This window comes from Otolemur garnettii, unplaced genomic scaffold (genome assembly GCF_000181295.1).
Source record: "Otolemur garnettii isolate 467f Iridium unplaced genomic scaffold, OtoGar3 scaffold00034, whole genome shotgun sequence".
Classification (NCBI taxonomy): domain Eukaryota; kingdom Metazoa; phylum Chordata; class Mammalia; order Primates; family Galagidae; genus Otolemur; species Otolemur garnettii.
The window spans coordinates 15037667-15059251 of NW_003852429.1; the positions used below are offsets into that span (position 1 = coordinate 15037667).

Below are 21585 nucleotides of genomic sequence, written 5' to 3' on the forward strand. Positions count from 1 at the left end.
ATAGATAGATAGATAGATAGATACTTCCTTAACAAAAATAGGGAGAATCTACAACATGGTTCTTCTGTTTTGATGGTTTAAGAATACTGTATTGTTACAGTTGGACAAACATTTTGCTATATTTTGTGATTTTTGCTTAGAAGCGGAGCACATGCCTGAGGAAACAGCAAGGCTGTCTATGGAGGCTTCCAATTTTACATGCTCTTATTAAAACAAAAACATGCTTTAGGCAACTAAACCTATGAGGGGCCTAAGAAATGGTGACTTCTCCAGACTTGTTCAGTGTTTCTCAAGGAAGACTGTGCTAAGGCACAGAAGGTGAAAGAGGCCTCCAAGGAGGACACCATGACACCAGCTCAGGGCCGATGTTATAAAAGAAACTTTAGTGAACCCACCTTTGGAAATGTTAGAAATCTTGAATATCTCACAAGACCATGCCTTAGCTACAGATTTGTAGCAAAATAATGCAAAAACCACACAATTTAATTTGGGAAGTGCTCTGCTAATATGGTTTCTTTGTCTACCAGCTCCGCTGTGGCTGCTATTCACGTAAGTCTTAACACAATGGCTCCATTTTTCACTCATCTCTGACTCACATGATTTTGGTAGTGTGATGAAAATCTCTTTGTAAGTATTTTGCAAGATTTTATGCTAAGGTTGGATAACCAGCCCGCAGAACCTTCACAAGGACAGCTGTTGCAAAAGGCCAACACCCCAAACTTGCTGACTCATTCAGCTCTGGGATGTCACCTCTAAAAGGAACTATAAACCGAGCACAGAAAGTGCCTCAAAGAAAACTCTGTGGGATAAAGGCTGGAGCATAGGAATGCTTTCCCAATATTAACTGGAATGTTGACTACGTCTAAGAGCTTCCCTTGAGAATGGACAATCTCAAAACAGATAATTATTTTACAAACATCTAAAAACTTTTAAGACTTAATAAAAGTAATGATAGGTGATGTAAAATACTACAGTTTTAATGCAGCATTTAGGATATGAAAATGAGAAAGAACAGGGAGCTCTTCCCACCACATCGTCATCATATCCCCATCCTTGGATCATTCAAAAATTAGGAGATGCTATTACTCAAATTAGACCTGAAGCTAATCAAGATGTGTCACTTGACAAAGTCAAACCCCAACAAGAACAAAAGCCGTATACAAAAGCTTCTCACCTTACTAGGAACTATGTCCCAATAATTCCTTCTGAGTCAAAAATACCATCAAACTGAAAATGCATTTAATACCCTGATAAACCCACCAGAAAGCTAAGAATTGTTAAGCTGAACCATGGAAAATCGGGACAGTCTGTGTATCCTTTTGCCAAAGGTCAAAAGCAAATAATCATCTGCGAGAAGAATAAATGAGGATGCATAATATTTTGCTACATCATTTCCTATGGGATTTTAGTGGGTACTTCCTCCATAGGTTCAAAACTACAGTTCCAATTAAAAATTAGTATTTACATTTAATTTTTGTGATGACTATATTTTAAATTGAGTGACATTACAAATCAAATTAAAAAAATTTTTTTAAGAATTTACAGCAGATCACGCCCCTTTTAATTGGAGAAGCACACTAACAGCGACCCCATGTTGGATCTGTGATTTCTGCCAGACAACAGCAACACTACAGGTATTTTCTAGAGAAAGAAATTCAAGTTCAAAGAAATAAAGTAACGTTCTCATTATGCTCAGGCGGCAGGACTGGAACCGAGGACTCCTGCCCTAATTCTGAAATGCTGTCCCTCCAAGGTGCCCCCCTACACCCTGTCAGGGCATCTGGGCTCTGCCCCCGCAGGGTAAATCAAGCACTGCTCTCTGGAGTATCAAATCTTAATCTACTTTTCCTTCCCAAGGACAGAAACCAGCTCACAAGAATAATGATAATAACAACCCCGCCAGTTGTGAAGACCTTACCGGACAGACACTAAGCGTGGAGTTAAACAGGTGCAGCCTCCACACACACCAGCTCAAATGCCAATATTATTTGCTACGTCAAGTGATTCAGTGATTTCAAGTGTTAAAAATACACTCGCTAATTTGAGTACCTTCCATCCTGCTCCCTAATGCTGTTTTATGAAACGTACTGATACCAAAATTACCACCTTCAAACATTTCCTTTCTTCTCAAAAGAGACAGTGCTAGAGCATGACTCTGTATGTGTGTATTTGTTTGATATGGAAAGCAGTGACTTTTTAAAGTCCTTTAATTGTTTTGGTGCCTTGGAATTCTTGAAGAAGCCACGCAAAGTCAATATTAACGTTCACAACTACGTAAAAATTTGTTTTTCCAATTTCCCATTTCCTTTCAAAGGAAAGTTATGAATCAGTGAGCTCTGCTGGAGCAAGGATGAGAACTTGGCTCCTACATTTTCCCAAGTGTCTGAACCACCTTCCGAAAGCCTCCCTGGACTTCTGGAAAATTTCTGAGCCTTGGGTCCTTTACTCAGACCTGTGACAATCTCTCAACCAGCAACACTCAAACCGCCCTTCACTGTTTCAAACTTGACATCCTCAACTCTGATTGAGAAAGACTGCTTGATACCAGGCTACCACGCACTTCTGCACCAGAAAGGTTAATTGCATGGAGAGTTCTGGAGGTCAGAGCAGCTCGACTAACTGCGATGAACCTGTAAATTTGATATGAAGAGTTTTCAAATAAAGAAAAATAATTGCTTTTATTCTCCTTTTTTGATAACACTTCCGTTAAATATATAATTTTCCACTTTCTCTTTTTCTTTGTTACTCATTCTTGGTAAGCTACTCTACATGTCACGTTGGCTTTACAAACAGGTGTTTCGGTCTCTGCGGCATTTCAGGTTCACAGCAACAGACACCAAGATAATTAGGGGTCTATGACCGTCTTCGTCTTAATTACTCATGTTTTAAAAAACACATATTATCGAGCACTAGATAAGTATTGGGCCGACTATTGATTCTGTGCTTCAAAGTGCAGCTTGTAGGTTGAGAAGCCAGAGTTTCAACCCAGTTACCAAGAGGTGGGAGCCCAGCCACAGACAGTGGTCCCCTCACGACCTGAAGTCCCGGCCAAGCCTGAATGGGGAATTCAACCCCGTTGTAGGTATAACTTTAAAGCAAAGAAATTAAGAAAAATGATTTCATTGCTGAATGATTTGAGAAGTTGTCTCAGTCACCCAGACTCTGATAAAACTCAGGGCCGTGGAATGGCCCCCGCTTGTGCTCACAGGTAATTTGTGCCTAGTGGACACCTGCTCAGGTGGGTGAGCTGCTCAGGGGACTTCACAGCCTCATGAGCGACTTCAGGTATGACCCAAAGGATACATAAAATCTACTCCTGAAGCAATGTGTCAGATTATTTTATACACACACACCCACCCATAAGTGCACACTCATATATATATACAAAAGAGTAATCCACTGAGCAAACCAACTTTTTGTCTTATTCTTCCAAATCTGGTTTTAATACGACCACTGTGCTTTGCTTGTGATGCTCATCCTTCCAATTACGAGCTCCACCTTCTCTGGAAGGTTAACGTCATGAGGAAAGCTACCATCTTATCTCATAGCACTTTGTTCCCTGCTGAATTTCTAGCACCTACGCACAGTCTCTGACGCAGAATAAATACTTAATGAATGAGTGGATGGGTGGATGAACGGATGAAGAGAAAAGGCATTGCACAAGATTTACCTATCAAAATCTCACCAATGGTCCTTGGCAACGTTTTGTCAGTAGAGATGCCAAATACATTTATTTAATACATTTGCTCAATGCTATAAGAATTCTAGGAAGTTTTTTTTTTTTTTTTCTCTTTGGGTATTTAATGAATACTGTTAGCACAGGGTCCCAAATTCAACTAGAGCTTCTTTGAAAAAAAGCAGATAACTGTTCAGCAAAGATTCTCACCAAAGTATTTGCCACAACAATGTTAAGGAAACAAAAATCGATACAAACCTATTTAGCTTACACTAATTTCTAAAAAATAAATGAGTCGAATTATACTTACATATAATGTAATAATCTTTGTTCTTCTGAAATTCTAGACCCCAGAGGTTAGGGCTGAATTCTTGAAACTTGATAGTGAATTTGACATCTTGGTCTGGTCTGGCACAGTTGAGAAGAGGGGTGTTTTCCTTCTTAATGGTGCATCTGTCTGCTTGGTCTTTATCAACCATATAAACTTTATAATATTCATACTGGCCAACAGTTTTAGAGTCCACTTTGGGGCAAATAATATCCAATTTGTCTCCTATCTGTGGGTATAGTACCAGGCCTTGTCCAGGTAGAAATCTAAAAACATGAAAAAATAAAATAAAATAAAATAGCCATTGAGTTGATACACGTTAACAGTATTAATTATACTTCGAAAATAGCCAGACAATGACCCTGCTCCCCAACTAGTTTCAGATCCACACTGCTATTTATCAAAAGTCTCTTAGTTCAGATCAACATGGAATGAAAATATTTTGGAATTAAGCTTTAAAGGAAAAAAAAAAAAAAAAAAAAAAGAAAGAAAGCCCTCTGTTTACTCTAAGCCACAGGACCTGCAACCTGCTGGCATTTCTTCACCACCTCTTGACTTGTGCTATTCCAGCGCTCCTTTGTGTAACTCTGCAAGAACCTTTCCTCCATCATGAGTCAGAGCTTCCCACATGTTTGTTATTTTTTAACCATTGGCAGTGGTAGTTTATTGGGCATGCCTCAGAAAGACCTCATCGATTCCAGGGAACAGTGAATCCACTAATACATTGTTGTCCTGCTAGTTTCCATTTGCTGTTGATGTTAATTAACAGACAAGTTTCATCAAGAATGTTTCAAATTACTTATCATAATTAGTCAGTCACTGATCAAACAATGGGTTTTTTATTACACTGAACAAAAGAAATGTCTTACAAACCCATAAAAGATAACCAGAAATAATTAGTTGTAGTATTGATTCAGCTGCAGAGTGAGAGTCCTCTGCTTGCAAGGGCAACAGCTAGCGTCCTCCCTCCACCAAGCTTTTCTTTCCCTCCCTTGAGATGTATTTGGTCCAATTAATTCTTAGAAGCAAATCTTTAGAACTAAGACGACTGATACAATATCCCCTCAGTGCTCACAGCTAAAAGCTTCCCTCCTCCCCCTTCTCCATCTTGCTAGCCATGCTGCTGAAAGATCTTTCTTAATGGGGAGTTTCTCTGAAAAACTGAGAGGCGAGCCCCCTAATGAACCTCCCTCCACAAGTGCTAACACTACAACACACTTAGACATCCCAGCTCCTTCCAAAGCAGCCAAGCCTGCAGGCTCATTAAAATATTAAAGCCTGAGAATGAAGCGCTGCCTCTGATCCCTCCAGTCCACCCAATCTCTGCCCAGAGACACACGGCCACGGCCACGGTGACTACAGGGTCATAATTCACCCCCAGAGAAGTGAGGCCCAGGGCTACCCCCAATTTCAAATCCACACTGAGGTAACGGGTTGTGATTCATGCTCATGAATGGTATTCATTTTCTGAAACGTGAAGGAGAGCAGTTATGAAACAGCAGCACACATAACAGAAATTATATTATAGATTCATATTAAAAACAAATACTCTTTATGGCAGGAGAAAGGCATGTTGTCCCCGGCAGCTTGTTCCCTCTTCTTGGGAATGTGTTATTGTACAACCCCAAAGTTGGGAGGGTGGTCTTTTTTTTTTTTTTTTTTTGCTTTCTTAACTGAGCTCCTTTAGCAAAGGCATATGACATTCATTCATTCAAAAAAAAGAGAAGTGAACGAGAATAATTTAACATAAAATCTTTCTGTGAAACAGAACTTAAAATGAATTTTTTATAACAAAGATAAATTTAAAACCACCATGTGTGCACTGTTGAAGAATTGTCTAGAACTCGTGACAAATGTAGATCGCACTTGCTTAGTGAGAGCCTGAAAACTTTTTGGCCATTTCTACAGTTTTCTGGAGAGATAATTTGTAAAATACAATGCCAGGGGACCGAACAGTATCCACTCAACCTCTTAAATGCCAATGTACTCACTCCAGACAATGTCATCTTCCTTGGGGCTAAAACACAACTCAGTTTCTACAGAAATAGATTGTGTTTTGTTGTTGTTGTTGTTGCTTTAAGTCTTTTTTTTTCTTTTTTTGCAGTTTTTGGCTGGGGCTGGGTTTGAACCCACCACCTCCAGCATATGGGGCCAGTGCCTCACTCAAGCCACAGGCGCCACCCGTTGTCGTTGCTTTAAGACAGTGTGTCACTCTATTGCCCAGGCTACAGTCCTATGGCCTCAGCCAGTATCACAACAACCTCAAACTCCTGGGCTCAAACAATCCTCCTGCCTCAGACTCCCAAGTAGCTAGGACCACAGGTGCCTACCACAATGCCCAGCTTGTTTTTTCTTTTTTTTTTTTCCATTTATATTAGAAATGGGGTCTTGCTTTTGTTCAGGCTGGTCTCAAACTCCTAAAGTCAAGGGATACTCCTACCTTGGCTTCCCAGAGTGCTGAGATTACAGGTGTGAGCCACAGTCCTGGCCTACAGGATAGAATGAATCAGAATGTGTATGAATCACGCTAATTTCTTTGCCTCCCCACCTACCCATGGTGATTCTGTTGTGTTGCTGTGGTTAAAAACCAGTGGCAAGATGCCTGGCAGTAGGCACAAGATAAATTCTGTGAGCAGTAAGTTGCTCATCTCTCTGACACTTCCTTTTTTATGTCTTATTCTATGACCTTTTTAGGAATTCTTCAAGATATACTAAAACCAGAGGCTAATTTCAGCCTGGGGTTTCCCTTCCCACTCTAAACATTTTCCATCCTGCTCTGTTCCTTTCGTAGCTGGCACAGAGCAGCGCCACAGAGGGTTACCTGCTATTAGGAGAAGCCTCCTAAGGAACAAACCCTGGGGCCTTCCCAGGAGTCAGGGAACAGGACCCTCTCCAGCCACATGTACCCATTTCTTGGTACACCACTCACTCCTCATAAGAAAATGCATCACACCCCTCCCAAACCCTACATCTCTGTACATGCTAGAACTCCCCCATCACACCATACACCCAACATATGCCTCAGTAAGCTCTCTCTTCATTCAAAATGTTTCCAAGATCCACTTTCCTTCATGACTTTTTTTTTCCTGCTTAACTTAAAGACTCATGGGTCTGTGTGGTGGCTCTCATCTGTAATCCTAGAGCTCTGTGAGGACAAGGCGAGTGGATTGCTTGAGCTCAGGAGTTTGAGACAAGCCTGAGCAAGAGCAAGATTCTATCTCTGATAGAAAAACTAGCCAAGGATTGTTCTGGGCGCTTGTACTCCCAGCTACATGGGAGACTGAGGTAGGGGGATCACTTGAGCCCAAGGATTTGAGGTTGCTGTGAGCTATGACACCACAGCACTCTAGCCTGAGTGACAGACAAAGACTATCTCAAAAATAAAATAAAGACTCCTGGGAGGTTTCCTCCCCTGCCAGCCAAGTCACTCCTCCTGACTGTCCCATGACCCACTGAATCATAGCACCAGAGGGTGTCCTGAAGTCAAGAACACAGGGCACGGACCAGTGTGGCTTCAAGGGTCTCTGCGTTTTAGACCATGTTTTCAGAAAGCACAAATCACTTATGTAATTGAGCAAGTCTTTTAAACTCATTTCCCAAACAAGCCATGCCTTCCTTGGCGTGAAGTGTTCATTCAGTGTGTGCAATCCAACTTGGTTAAAAATACATACTGGTCAGTGCCCAGGGAGGCTGGCAGCCCAGCCTGTCAGAATGGTGGTACAGGCTGGGCACAGTGTCTCAAGCCTACAATCCTAGCACTCTGGGAGACCAAGGTGAAAGAATCCTTTCACATTAGGCGTTTGAGACCAGTCTAAACAAGAGCAAGGCCCCTTCTTTACTAAAAATAGAAAAACCTAGCTGGGCACTGTGGTGGGTGCCTGTAGTCCCAGCTACTCTGGAGGCTGAGGCAAGAGGATTGCTTGAGCCTAGGAGTTTGCAGCTGTTGTGAGCTAGGCTGAGGCCACGGTACTCTAACCAGAGTGACAGAGTGAGACTCTGTCTCAAAAAAGCCAAACAAAAACTCTCACTATTCCTAATGCTTCAGAAAACGTCAATTCCGCTTTCAGAATACACTGTGACAAAAAGTAGTCAAGAGTTTGATCCTTTGCTCTTCAAAAGCAATTGTTTCAAGAGTTCATTAAAACAATTACTGCTTCTTTAATTAAATCAATACAAAAGGACCCAAGACTTGGGAGCTTCGGTGATTTTTAAAAAGATGTGTGTATGTGTGTGTATGTGTGTGTATGAGAGAGAGAGAGAGAGAGAGAGAGAGAGAGAGAACAGACAGCACACCAGTGCCTTTCACTGATGAGAACATGGTTTCTCAGTAGACAAAGAGTGACTCCAGCTGAGAGGCCCTGGGCAGACCTCCTGGCCGTGTCACCACCCAGGGCAATCCTCACACTGACCACAGCTGAGCCACACAAGGGCTCTGCCTCCCAAGAGCCCTCATACTTTCAACACTGTGGCAAACCAGAGCGCTGTGAGAACTGGGCCGGATGCTCTGTGTGACAGAGGACACTGCCCATCAGGAATTCATCATCTCGCTCCCTGAGGGCAGGCAGGGCCCCAGTGTATCTGATTCAATAGGAAGTGCCCAAGGGGATGACAGATTGGCAGCTGCTCAATAAATAGTGAATTAGTTGAAAAATATGAATGAACAAATGGAAGCTAACATTTACACAAATTAAAGTCCAATTAGGTGCCACAGACTAACTGCAGATCACGGAGGTGATCGGGATTCTCAAGACAACCACTGAGACTCCGAGCAGGGCAGGCTGAGCAGGAGGGTCGGGGTTTCCAGAAGATGTCACCCCGCGCACCACGGTGTTTCTAGAGAAAAAGGAGCTGTAGAGATGGAGTTTCTGACTCTTTTTTTTTTTTCTGGAAACATTTATAAGTATCAGCAGTCTTCTATAATCCCTGTTTAAAATGCAAAACAGCCAAGTCCATCCAGAACCCTTCACATCAGAAACCACCGCTGCCCTTGAGCCCTGCTCTCTGCTGCCAGGTCCACCCCACCTCCCACACGCCCACCTCAAGAGCCAACAGGTGGAGATGCCCTAGTGCCCAACAGGACACCACAGCAAATGCCCCTTTTTCTGAATTCTCTTTTCAGTTCTCACAGCAGCTCATTAAATGATAAATTTGGTTTGGTTAAACACATTTTTTCCTGAATCAAGCTTTTCATAGATAGATAAGCCATGAGGTGAGGGAAAATCGAGAGAAAAGCCAAGACACACACAGGCCTGCGAGGGTGGCGTGGAAAGCCCCGGGGATCCCGCTGCAGCCGGGCACAGGCCACCTGAAACCACAGAGAAGAGGCTGCTTCTGCGGCAGTCATCCGGGAACACCGGTCCTGGGGGTGTGTGCCGGCCCAGAGCCCAAAGTGAGAAGAGACAGATGACCACAGGGGCCCTATGTTTTGAATGTAATACTACAGATAGATTTCAAAGTGTACCGCTAGCAAAATGTACAGGGAAAGACAACAAGGGTGAGTTTCCTCATACTGCCAATTTTTAATGGAAAACAATGGATCTCATATATTATAATCAAGTCAGTAAAGGTAGAGTTCTATTATAGAAGGCAGGGGGTTTAGATGAGAATTTTGTTATTTTGAAATGGATTACAGGCCAGGCACTGTGGTTCACACCCGTAATCCTAGCATTCTGGGAGGCTGAGGTGGGAGAATCCCTTGAGCTCAGGAATTTGAGACCAGTCTGATCAAGAGAGAAACCCTATCTATACTAAAAAAGAGAAAAAATTTGAGCATCATGGCAGGAGCCTGTAGTCTCAGTTACTTGGGAGGTTAAGGCAGGAGAATCACTTAGGCCCAAGAGTTTGAGGTTGCTGTGAGGTAGGCTGATGCCACAAACTCTAGCCTGTGTGACAGAGTAAAACTCTGTCTCAAAAGAAAAAAAGAATGGCATGGTTAACAGACATGAATAAGTCGGACTACCCAGCACATCTCTGCCCTGAATATGTTGCTGTAATATTCAATAATACACTTATCCCATATTAACTCTGAAAATGTTAAAAAAAATTATGGTGATGACAACCAGCTAATTTTAAATTACAAAACTGACTACTGAGTTAGTGAACTGATGATCCATATTGGGTGTGAGATGCAGACTTCTGCTCACGTGCTGAGATAACATTCACCTTCTAACCAAACAGACTTCTGCTCACGTGCTGAGGTAACATTCACCTTCTAACCAAACAGACTTCTGCTCACGTGCTGAGGTAACATTCACCTTCTAACCGAACGGCAGAAGCAAACCTCCGCACGGAGGAGGTGAGTCTTGTTAAATCTTGCCCAGACAAAAAGTGGTTAGAGACATATTATTTAATGAAATATGCATTTTTTAAATCCAAAATAAAAACCAAAGATAATCAATAGAGATTCATGTCCGAATGGGAGGAAAACAGAGCGAGGCCAGTTCCTCTCTGAGCTATCTTCCCAGAATGGGGGTAAAAATGGATCCTGCTCCCCACCAGGAGAACCTCCCGACCTCCAGGCTCAGGACGGCTTTTTGGGCAACAGTGCTATGGCTCCATACATTCACTGGAGAGCTTCCCTGGGAGCCAAGGGAAAATATTATATAAGAGTTGGGAATACTGGGTTTTTCCCAGTGAATCATTCCCAAGACAATAGATGTCCTGACTGAGAATCAGATACAGAGGTGATATAATGTGGAAAAAAATGGAAACCCTCAAGTAGGGTTTCCAAAGTTAATATGCCTGAAGTGAAATGATTTAACATTGGAATCTCTTTTTACTCTCAGATTACCAGTTGAACTTAATCTAAGTTCATAAAAATTATTCACCGAAGTGGACTCAAATACTTTTACATGAAACACTGTGGGTAAATCTAATAATCTCAGTTATACATTAGTATTTAGTAATCAAATTAGATCTCTAATAACTTAAATTAGATGTTTCAACTTCAGAGTCATAATTGCAGAAGCTTTTTTTCCCCAGTGATTAGGCAACATAATACTCTTTAATGTTAATAGACTAGAACACAGCCTCAGTGAATGGAAGAGAGCAGAAAGTTTTAATCTGCACTGTGCTCACACACGCTTGTTTAAGACACTGGCAAAATGCATTAAAGCATAAACCAGCCACCTAGAGTTCAGAGGTCACCACATGGGATTTTCATCCGCAGACCAGATCGTGCTCTCCGGGATGTGTCATGTCTGGGTTTTTCTGCTAGTTAGTATGGCATTATCAGGTGCCTGGGGCAGGCAGACAGAGGCAGCGGTTGCCAGATCGATTTCTGCACTTTGCTTAGGGATAGCTTTGGAGGGGACCTGGAATTGCAACCCTACCCGCACCCCCTGCCATGGATGCCATCTTCCCCCTTTCTCTTTGCTCCCCTGCTCATACCACAAGCACAAAAGTCTCATGACATCACATGTGTTTCTTCAAGGGGGGCTTGCAAAGCATGAGGGATAACTGAGAAGAATCCCCAAATTGCTGAGTGGCCACTTGAGGCTGGTGCGGTCTGTGAAAATGCACAGGAGAAACAGATGGCCAGGTGGCTGTCCCGAGGGAAGGAACAGATCCCTGGAGGTAAGTGATGGAGAGGCACTGCAAAGTCTCCACTCAGACAAGGACAAGTTAGCATGGGAGTAACAGCCTGCAAAAGTATTAAGCTGACACAGAATAAAGCGCTCAGAAGAAAAGGTTTCTGTGCCCAGAGAAACAGCTGGAGCAGGTAAACCCCCATCCTCCATTCGACACCATGACGGGGCTTCTTGGAAATGCTGTGCGAAAACTCCAATTTTAAAAGTGTCGGATCAGATCCAGAACCACTTTTATCTAATGTTATGCACATACACACCGATTCAAGTAAAATATATTTAATATTTCTGTGTAATTATGGCAAGTATTGCGTACTTGGGTAATAGTGCCATGATATGTAACCAGACAAAGCTAATCCTGCCATATGTGTTGGCATGCGAGCAAATGGAGGGGGGGTGAGGAGACAGGAGACCCGCACAGAGACAGCTCATCTCCCAAGAAAACCGCCCAGCAATGCAAGCAAGGCTCCCAGGCGAATATATTCAACTTTTCTACAAAGAACTAACTTACTTTCCCTTTTGTTTTGAGCTTATAGTAGAGTATATGTTCAGTATAAGTAGATAGCTAATTTCAGTTGAAAATATATACATGTTATTCTGTTCATTTTGCTGACTACACAGACACAGCAGTGCACAGATCTTGTTCCTGGCACTATCTTGGGCTACTACATGGTGGACTCAGAGTGATTTTTAGCTCTCTGTGTTTTTCAAAATTCTCTGCAATCAACAGTCAATGTTTTTGTGATCAAATTAAAACATTTTTTAGTGTATAGTTTTTAAAAATGGTACTATCTTTCACAACTGATTTTAAAAAGCAGTATTTAAAATATTTAATGGCTGTAGACTTTTGAACTTTTTGATGATATTCCTTAGAAAGCAAATAAGTAAAATTATCACAATCTGCAATGGGGTCTATTGATTCTGTCAACTCCTGAGTTTGCAAAGCTGTAGTAATATATACCTTGTTTATTCAAATAAGTGCAAAATATGGAATACATACAATTTATGCTTAATCACTGTAATACACACAAACATTTTAAAGATTCTGAATCTCAACTTTAGAAAAAGGAACAGCCTAGCAGTGAGCAAACCGAAGTTCACATAATAGGTTTATTCCCCAGCCACGGTTCTATATTAAGCATACTTTGTGTTTATCACATTTTGGAAAACATGCACTTCTTCCACAAAATGCTTTAATTTTTATTTTAATTAAATGGCAAAGGCTACAGTGAAGAAGAGAAATCAGTGTATAAATTGGTTAGACTGAAATCTGAGGGAGGACCAGCATTTTGAAGTGTTTCTGTAATTGGTCAGTGTTGCTGGTCACCTGTTGACAAAAGGACGTGGCCTCAGGCAGCCCAAGCCCTGGAGGCCCTTAACCCTGCCATGCACTTTGGGCTCTCCCTGCTGCCATGGAGGTGGGGCAGCAGTAACACCAAGACCAAGATTCTCTTCCAAAGTGCCCAGTGCGCTTAGGAATACAAATACTCTCCAAAGGGACTCTGCATCACAGCCACGCGAATGTGATGGCATATTTCAAAAACTAAGCAGGATGTCCGGTCCTGCATTATTTCCAGTTAATGCTAGATTGTTGCTGCAGTGTAGTAAGAGATTCTTTTGATGCCCAAAACTGAAGAGTTCAGTTATAAAATGAATAAAGAAAGCAGGGCCCAAGAAAGAACATAGCAATAACAAGCAATACTTAGGGAAAATGTTTCCCTTTTTGTGTGGATAGCACTTTACTGCCCCCTTTTGCACTTGAACTTCAGAACAAGTTTCTATGCAGACGTTCTGGGCAAGTTTCTACCAGAACAGCCAGAGAAAGAGCTGGGGGTACAGAGACTGTCAGAGTTGCACAGAATTAGGTTACCAGATACTACTGCTCACAGTAACAAGTAATTACCTTAAATTTTCCAGCAAATGCACCACTATCTTCTCAGGGACTTTACACCTCCAAGAAATAAGGTAGTAATTGGAGGCTTTAATTGACATTTTCTGCTTTAATTTGAATGTGTTTGTGTGTTGGAACAATTGCCTATTTTCACAGGTGCCTCTTTTTTCACACTTTCCTAAAACAAATATCATGTGCAACATGAACCTGCTTTATTCCAGGAAAAGAAAAGGGAACTAAAAGCAGGCTATACAATTTGAGCTATTAACGTGCTATAAGCAAAGAGTATGTGTGTGGGGGTGGGGGTGGGGGAGTGCATTTCAAACGCCACACCAGTGACAAGCAAACTCTTTTCAAGAAAAGGAAAGATGAGAAGCATAGAAATTCAAATGCGCGGTGAGCTGATAGGCATACAAACCGGTTTAGCAACTCTTCAAGTTAGGCATATTGGTGCCTCTTCATCTATCTTTGGAAAAAGGCAATTAAACTATAGTCTAAAGGAAAGTTTTATTTATCGAAGTCTAATCTGCAATGACAGGGCCAGAGGGCACAGTCCCTGGCCAAAGGACCTCCACTTGCATTTCATAGAATCTGTTTGTGTGCCGATGTATATACTTTTATTTAAACTTAATCCATTTTCCTCTGTTCCACAATTACCGTATGAGTCAAAATAATATTAAGTTTCACAGCCTACAGTGCTGCACAATTGAATGAAAACTGACTCCTTTTGATGTTAATCTTGTTTATTTGTGATATAATCCTTAAAACATGGGTGGCTAAAGGAAATTTTAAAATGTTCAAACATAATTTTCTAATAGTTCAAACATATTTTTCAGAAAATTAACACAAGTATTTCATTTTTATCTGTGCCATGATATTCACTGCCATAAAAATCTCCAATTCACAGAAGGTCAAGCCGCTCACAGGCTGAGGTTCAAAAAATATATTTTCTATTTGTTTATTAATAACTTAAGAAGTCAAATTACACGGTGTGATGATATACAGATATCATTGTTTTCCTTTCATGAGTTACCAGAGACTAATTAAGAACAAAAATCAACCACCTACCTCAAAACAAACAAAAAGTCTTTATTTATGAAACTGATCTAACCCCCCCCACAACCATTATCCTAACTTTCCAAAAACAAACAAACGAACAAAAAAAATCATCCTATTAATTGTGTAGGCAGATAAAGCAAAATTTGGGGTTTTAAAGAGTAAGGCTGGGATGCTCGGAGGTGCAGTGGGAAAGTGAGCAGAGGAGTGATCTCACCAGCGCCAAACTTTGTTCTGCTCGCTGGGCCACTCCGGCTCCATTATTGAAACAAGGATTTCATAACTCTCGGAGACAAGAGACACTGCAGGCCTCTTTCCCAACTGTAATTTGTTTGCGCCTGTACGGTCTTGTTCCAAACCATGCTTTTAGCAGAGTCTATAAAAGAAGGTGGAACTCTTGTTATTTATAGGTGAGACACTAGAAAGAAAAATGGCTTCATAGAGAAAGAAATTCAAAGGGCAGATCTATCTGGTTCCCTTGTTGTTTTAGATGTAAGTGTTCAGATCCATTTGCTCATTTACCTGAGTGGGAAAAAATCACAGAGATGAAAAGCGTGTGTACGCCATCCAGGGAATGGCCTGGCATTTAAAACACTCAAAAAAAAAACAAAATGGAATTAAGATACGGCGCAGTGCAAAACGGTATCACCGTCTAGAGCAAGGGTGTGGGTACTGTTTATAAGAACCCTTTTCATCTCTTTTATTCCTGCCACACATTTCTTTTTAACTCCAAAGAATTTGGTCTGTTTAGAAGTGTGATTCATCCACGTTTTATTGAAATGAAACCTCTCCCTTCTGGTGGGGAAAACAGCACGGAGAGGATGCTCAGAAGGGGCCGCCGGCCGCTGCTCCAGGACCAGACCCCAGCTCCCTGCCAGCCCTCCCTAGACTGCAGGCTCCACGGGTGCCTTGCAATGAAAGAATGAAGAAATGAGCAAGCGAGGCATAAGGGCAGATGAAACTCTGAGTCCTGCCTTGGTGTAAGAAGAGAGCCTCCTTGCCAGTCAGGCGTGAGCAGCCAGCAACATGATTTATGAGGCCACTTTACAAGCAACTACACAGCTGCCTCCCGGGCACTTGCTCCTTCCTGGGCTCCAGAGCCGTGGGGATGGGTCTGTTGTGGGCGTGCGACAGGAGACACCTTCCTGCAGGTCTCACGGCTTTGCCACGGAAGGAGAGAGGGAAGAGAGACAAAGCCGCGGTCCGCACTGCTCACAGCAACGCGGAGCAAACCCAGGCCGGGTCACTGACCTCCGTGCAGATCTCCCCACCCCCCAGAACTGTGCACCTTTTACAGAGCGGTGAACCCCGCTCCTCTGTACCTCTGTGGACAGAGGATTTACTGCCTGCCCCGCATCACCACTTGCAGCCTGGAATTATTTTGACCAATACCCCCAAATACCCGAGACGTTAAACACGACAAGCAGCTCCTGGGAACTAAATGGAATCGAACCGGACAGGGAGGAGGTGAAAGGAGGTGCTGGGCCCCTGAGTTCTGAAAGGAATGAAACTCAGGTTGGTAGAGTCCTCTGGCCGCTGGCCGCGCAGTCCGCAGGTACGCAGATGATGAGTGCGGTGAAAATGCAAACCAAGAGGCAGCCCTCTGGGGTCCAGAGAACCCCAGGCCCACCAATATTCACCGCCTGGCTTCCTTAAACAAACTGCTCCAAACTTGCAGAACATCAAAAGCCAGATGGGCTGTGCTGAATGAACCACAGGCGAGAAGCCAGAATCCCAGTTTGCTGCAGAAATAGGCCTGGACTTGATTTGAGTCTTCTCAGCTCCGACAAGCTGGAAGCTGGCACAGATCCCAAAATCCAAAATAAAATGGCATTTAATTGTGACTAGACTCTAAAAAAGATGTCATACTACCTCCTTAGCTTGACACACACTCAGCATCTAATCAAATGCATCTCTTGAAAATACGACCTCTTTTTCCTCCCTGTTAGAAATGAGCCTCTCTTTAAACTTTGAAAAGCAAAATTTTAATAGCCAAAGGAATAATACCCAATAAATCCATTAATATTATATACTGTAATTACCGTCCAGTCATCTTTTAAATGAGCTGGCCATTATTCTTGATTCTGTTGGGTATAATCTTGTGATATCAAAGATTCAAGAAATCTATTTAAAATCGCGTGTCCATCATAAGGAGTTGACCATGAATCCAAACGGACAATGAAAGAATTACCCCAAACTTTCCATCCACCTTATCTGCACTGCCTTGAGCAAATGTACTCTTAATTTAGTTACAGGATAGCTAATTAACTCCATGTAATGCCATAAAAAGGAGAGATGGAGAATTAAGAAGAGAGATCCTGGGCACCAGAATCCCTGGGTTCAAATCCACTTACTAGCCACATATGACTTGGGCTAAGTTTATTGACAGAGTGGTCTCAGTCCTTCCCCTGGTATTTTAGGGATAACAGAAGTTCTTCTCTCACACGGTCACTATGAAGGTTTAATAAGTATTTGCCAAGCAATTAGAAGAGCAGCTGGCACATACTATGTGCTATATGCAACTGCTATTACGCAAAATAAACAATGTCCACCAGGTGAGTTGGTTTCTAAATAAGAAATATCATGTAAGAACAATGCAAAAAATGCCACATTGCCCATCCGTCCAGGTTGAACTCATGTGTTCATTAGCATGCTACTATATTACAGCGTCCTTTAGTCAAATACACAAAACAGATTCAGGCAAAGACTACTCAGAGGCCATGACTGCACAGCTGAATGAGAAGGTCCAGGGTTATAAATGTCACAAGAAAGCACCAAAGGCAAAAAGCAGAGGAGAAAGAATCTAATTTTGTAGCAGAAAGAAAATAAAAAGTTGCTTCGTACAGCAGAGTCTTAAAGAATGAGTAGATGTCAGGCAGATAAACAAAACACAACTTCAGAGAGTTAAAAGGTGTTATAGTCTTCATTAATAGAATATTTTCACTTTTTTCTTTGTCTCTAAAGGCAAATTGAACCCAAAGCCAGGCTCTGAGTAGATATTCAATAATTTTTATTAACAACAACTGACGTTAGTTCATTTTGGCTGAGCACAGAGCTGAGCTGTTGGAACACATTTAATCTTGACCACAACTTTGTTACTCTTCTATCCAGCACTATTATACTGCTGTCCCCACTTGTGACCTGGGACAACTTAGAGAGGTCAAGGATATTGCACCCAGAATTACACAGCCAATAAATGGCCATCCTTGGGATTAGGCTCCAACACCCGATTTCCAAAACACACACTCCTACCCAAGCTAAAATGGCAAGTGCCCAGCTGTCCCTGCTAAATTGGATTGCTTAACCTATCCACTATCATCGTCATTTTGAAAAGCAATAGACACTGATAATTCTCACCTGAAAAAGGTAGCTGTGATCAGTGGGTCAGCTGTCCCACAGGGCCTATTTGTGCCACGTGTGGGATCTTTTAGCCACAGCTGATGCATGAAATAACAGAGCACATTCTTATGTGGACACGCAAGAGACACAGGCTGCCCTTAGCTGAAATATTCCTGCTGTGACTTGCTTATTGTTTTCTGTATATACCGGACTGAGAGTACAGGGAGATACCCCAAGTCCTCAAGACTCAAGCTGGTCCTCCCAGGGCTCGTTCTGATCCTCAGGATGAACGCCCTTCCCTTCCTCCCACATACCCCACTACGACCAGGTGCCCTCACGTGCCATGCGGCTGGCTCCACCTGGCCTTGGCATTTGCGTCTGCGGTAGAGGTCATTCTGCTCCCTACGGCTTTAGTTCCGTGAGGGCCCCCAAAAGCAGGAATGGGGACAGGAGCTGCAAGGTGAGGACCATGCATCTCTTCTGAGATCTCAAAATAGCTTTTAAAAGTCTGATGACCTAATGTTGAACTGTTTTCCCCAAAAGGTCAGGTTAGGCAGGGCAACAGTTCTCCAAGTGTGGCCCATGAGCTGTAGCACCATCTTCCCCTGGAAACTTGTTAAAATGTACATTTCTGGGCCTCACCCTAGGCCTCAGGAATCAGGCACTCTGAGGGTGGAGGGTTTTCCCAAACCTCCAGGTGATGGTGGCTCCCTAACGTTTGAGAGACTCTGGTTTCCAGCAGCAGTCTCAGCCACTCCACCTCTGGAAGTAGACAGGTTAAGACAATGGTGGCTCACACCTGTAATCCCAGCACTCTGGGAGGTGGAGGCAGGCGGATCCCTTGAGCTCAGGAGTTCAAGACCAGAGCTAGAGCAAGACCTTGTCTCTATTAAAAACAGAAATATTAGTTGGGCATTGCAGGGGGCACCTGCTTGAGCCAAGGACTTTGAGGACACTGTCTGTGGCCTAAGCTGATGCCAGGCACTCTAGCCTGGGCAAAAACGAGACTCTGCCTCAAAAAAACAAACAAACAAACAAACAAAAAAACCACAACATCAGCCACAACCCCAAATCTGGGCTGTCTATCCATGTGACCGACACTTATGGACACCAGTGCCGGCCAGCAGTAAGTGGAGACTGATGAAGGGAGGCAACACCTGTCCTTACCTTCCAGAGCAGGACGGTGGTGGGGACTGGCAGGACCTGCAGTGTGCCTTCTTCTTTCTATATGTGACACATTTAACTACGAAATGCGAGATTACAGGGAAAAGATTCACAGAGATTGTGTTGCATCTAAGTCATGACGAAAGGGAAGGAGCACATCTAGGAGGAATCACGACCTTTATGCACAGTCCATTATAATCACCGCCAGTTTCTCGTACAAAAGGAGGTGGGACTTAGGCCTCAAATTCTTTTTATCTAAAATGTACCCCAGATAGAGTTCTGGTAGTTAAGTAAAATACACTTCTACGACTTCTGCGGTTAGATACATTCTGAGCTGGCCCTGACCGTGGTCTGCCCTGCCCCACTCACTCCGGAGGTAATTCTGATTCAGGGCACTGTTTTCAGGACAGAAAACTAGCTGCAGTGGTGGAAAGACAAAGGGCTGAAATTCCGAAGCATTTTTTTCAGACCGCAAAACCACTGGGCCTCAGGTTCATCCACTATAATGTGAGAGGCCAGAGAGATCATTAGAAAGCCATTTCTGAATTTGAAGGCCAGAAGTTCTACAACAGGTGCACAGGTTAGGTGCCCTGCAGGGAGGGCAGACTGAGAAAAACAGCAGAGAGGGCTGATGGCAGGCAGGGCATAAACCCTCCACTGAAGCCCACCAAGCAAGAGCCCCGGGACTACCTAGAATTACTCCCTTTCCTCCAGAACAAATGCACTGACCTTCCTGGTTTACAAAATCTGGACAGCACCTATCATTATTCCGGGGCAACCCAGGAGTGGTGTACATGACAAACAGCCTCCTGCCTCAGTGGCGACGGGGACCTGGGTAGCAAGTATTAGAGGAGCAACACAAATACTGTTATTAAGACTAGATGCAACTGAATTTAAACCAAGAAAATAAACTGGATTGTTTAATCACCACATACAGAAAACACGAAGCATCTACAGTACTGAAGAAAACACTGTTTTCCAGGCGTGGCACAACACCAGTGGTTCACTCCCAGCGCTCTGAGTGTGTGCCCACAACCCAGTACTTTGAACCTTTCACTATTCATGCTTCAGAGAGTGGAAAAAGCAAACTGTTAATACCTGTCTACTGCCAATTTTTTCTTCATATTTTGTTTAGAGAATTACTATGGGCAGAAAGAACTTATTTTTATTTAAAAGAGCTATCCCCTACTATGTTTTCTTATTTGAATCAGTAAGTATGCACTTACCAGCCACACAATGCTTTGGACTAGAATTACATATTTGAATGTATACATGAAAAGAAAAATATTTTAATAGCTTAGAGCCACTGCTGACTCTCTGCTGGACAAACAGAAATAGGTTCACCTGGCATTCAGTGTGAACGGAATGGAAAACGTCTCATAATTGGGTACCTACTCTTTTCATCACTGGTTTGCTAGATCCACCATCCCTATCTCCAGCATTTCTGAAATATCTCCACAAAGGTAGAATGCAGAGCTACTAGGTGGATAAGGGTTAGTAAACAAATGGTAGGGCTTTCTCGTAGGAATTCTTTAATCACTTTAACCCTGTTCTTAATAGAAAGCAGGAGGCCAGGGCAATTCAGCTCCATCTTTTGTCATTTGCCTGCCATAAATATGCACCAGTCTGCATTTGAAAAGCTGAAGGAGGCTGCAAGCTTGCTGGACATTTATCATGCTCTGTTCCCTGTTAACAAGCAAATACTTTAGTTGAATGGGCCATTAGCAATCATTGTCAGATGCAGAATGCAAGGTGCATGGATGTGACCAGCTTGTAAATTAGGGGTGTCCCTTCTCTTTGATGAAGCTGGATGAATGAAATCGATCTATTGATATAAAATTGCTGAATGAAGTTAGAAAGGAAGGTAAAGCAGCAGGTCCTGAGTGAACCAAGTCCATGGGTGATTTTCTTTTTTTTTTTAAACATTTTTAGTATATGAATGCTACACAGTAATGCCTTACACCAGTCGTCACAGTAAAGAGCAAAACAGGCAAGGATGTAATCTATAGTCCAAACCATGTGGTCAGGTCAGCTGAGAGTAAAATCAACAAAGTGGGTCTAAACTAGAATATTTAAGATCTAATGGCAATCTGTTTAGACGCTCAGAGAACACAGAAGTCTAAAGAGACCATATGTTGCTATTAAAAAAACAACAAAAACAACAACACTAAATTCCCCTTTGTAAAACAACACCCCAGTTCCACTCCATCAAGAAAGACATTTAGGGTGTTTGCAGTTTTCAGGGTTTTCAATGTCTTAAGAGTTTAGACTCTCCCAAAGAAGGGCTGAGACTTTTCTGCATTGCCAACTAGGAGGCAATAAAGCATTTTTTTTCTCTTGGCTTAACCCATTTGTAGATGTCACTCTGCATGTAACCCAACCACGGTTTCAATGGCTTATTTTGTTTAATGAAGAAAATGGAAAAGTGTGGAAGGCAAAAACAAAAGTCCAGCTTATTTACATGGTTGTTCAGAAGAGAGAGCAATAAAATCCAACAGCATGGAGATACTTTGGTTTTGGTTTTGACTTCAAGGTTGGGCAGCAC

At 42.6% G+C, this 21585-nt stretch overlaps 1 protein-coding gene across 1 annotated transcript in view; it reads right to left on the reverse strand.

Moving 5' to 3' along the window:
- Positions 1 to 21585, reverse strand: part of EFNB2 (ephrin B2) — a 42695-nt gene that overhangs the window by 14949 nt on the left and 6161 nt on the right. The window contains exon 2 of the mRNA XM_003789613.3: positions 3987 to 4270. Within this exon, the coding sequence (XP_003789661.1) occupies positions 3987 to 4270 (284 nt within the window). The remainder of the gene's footprint in view (positions 1 to 3986; positions 4271 to 21585) is intronic.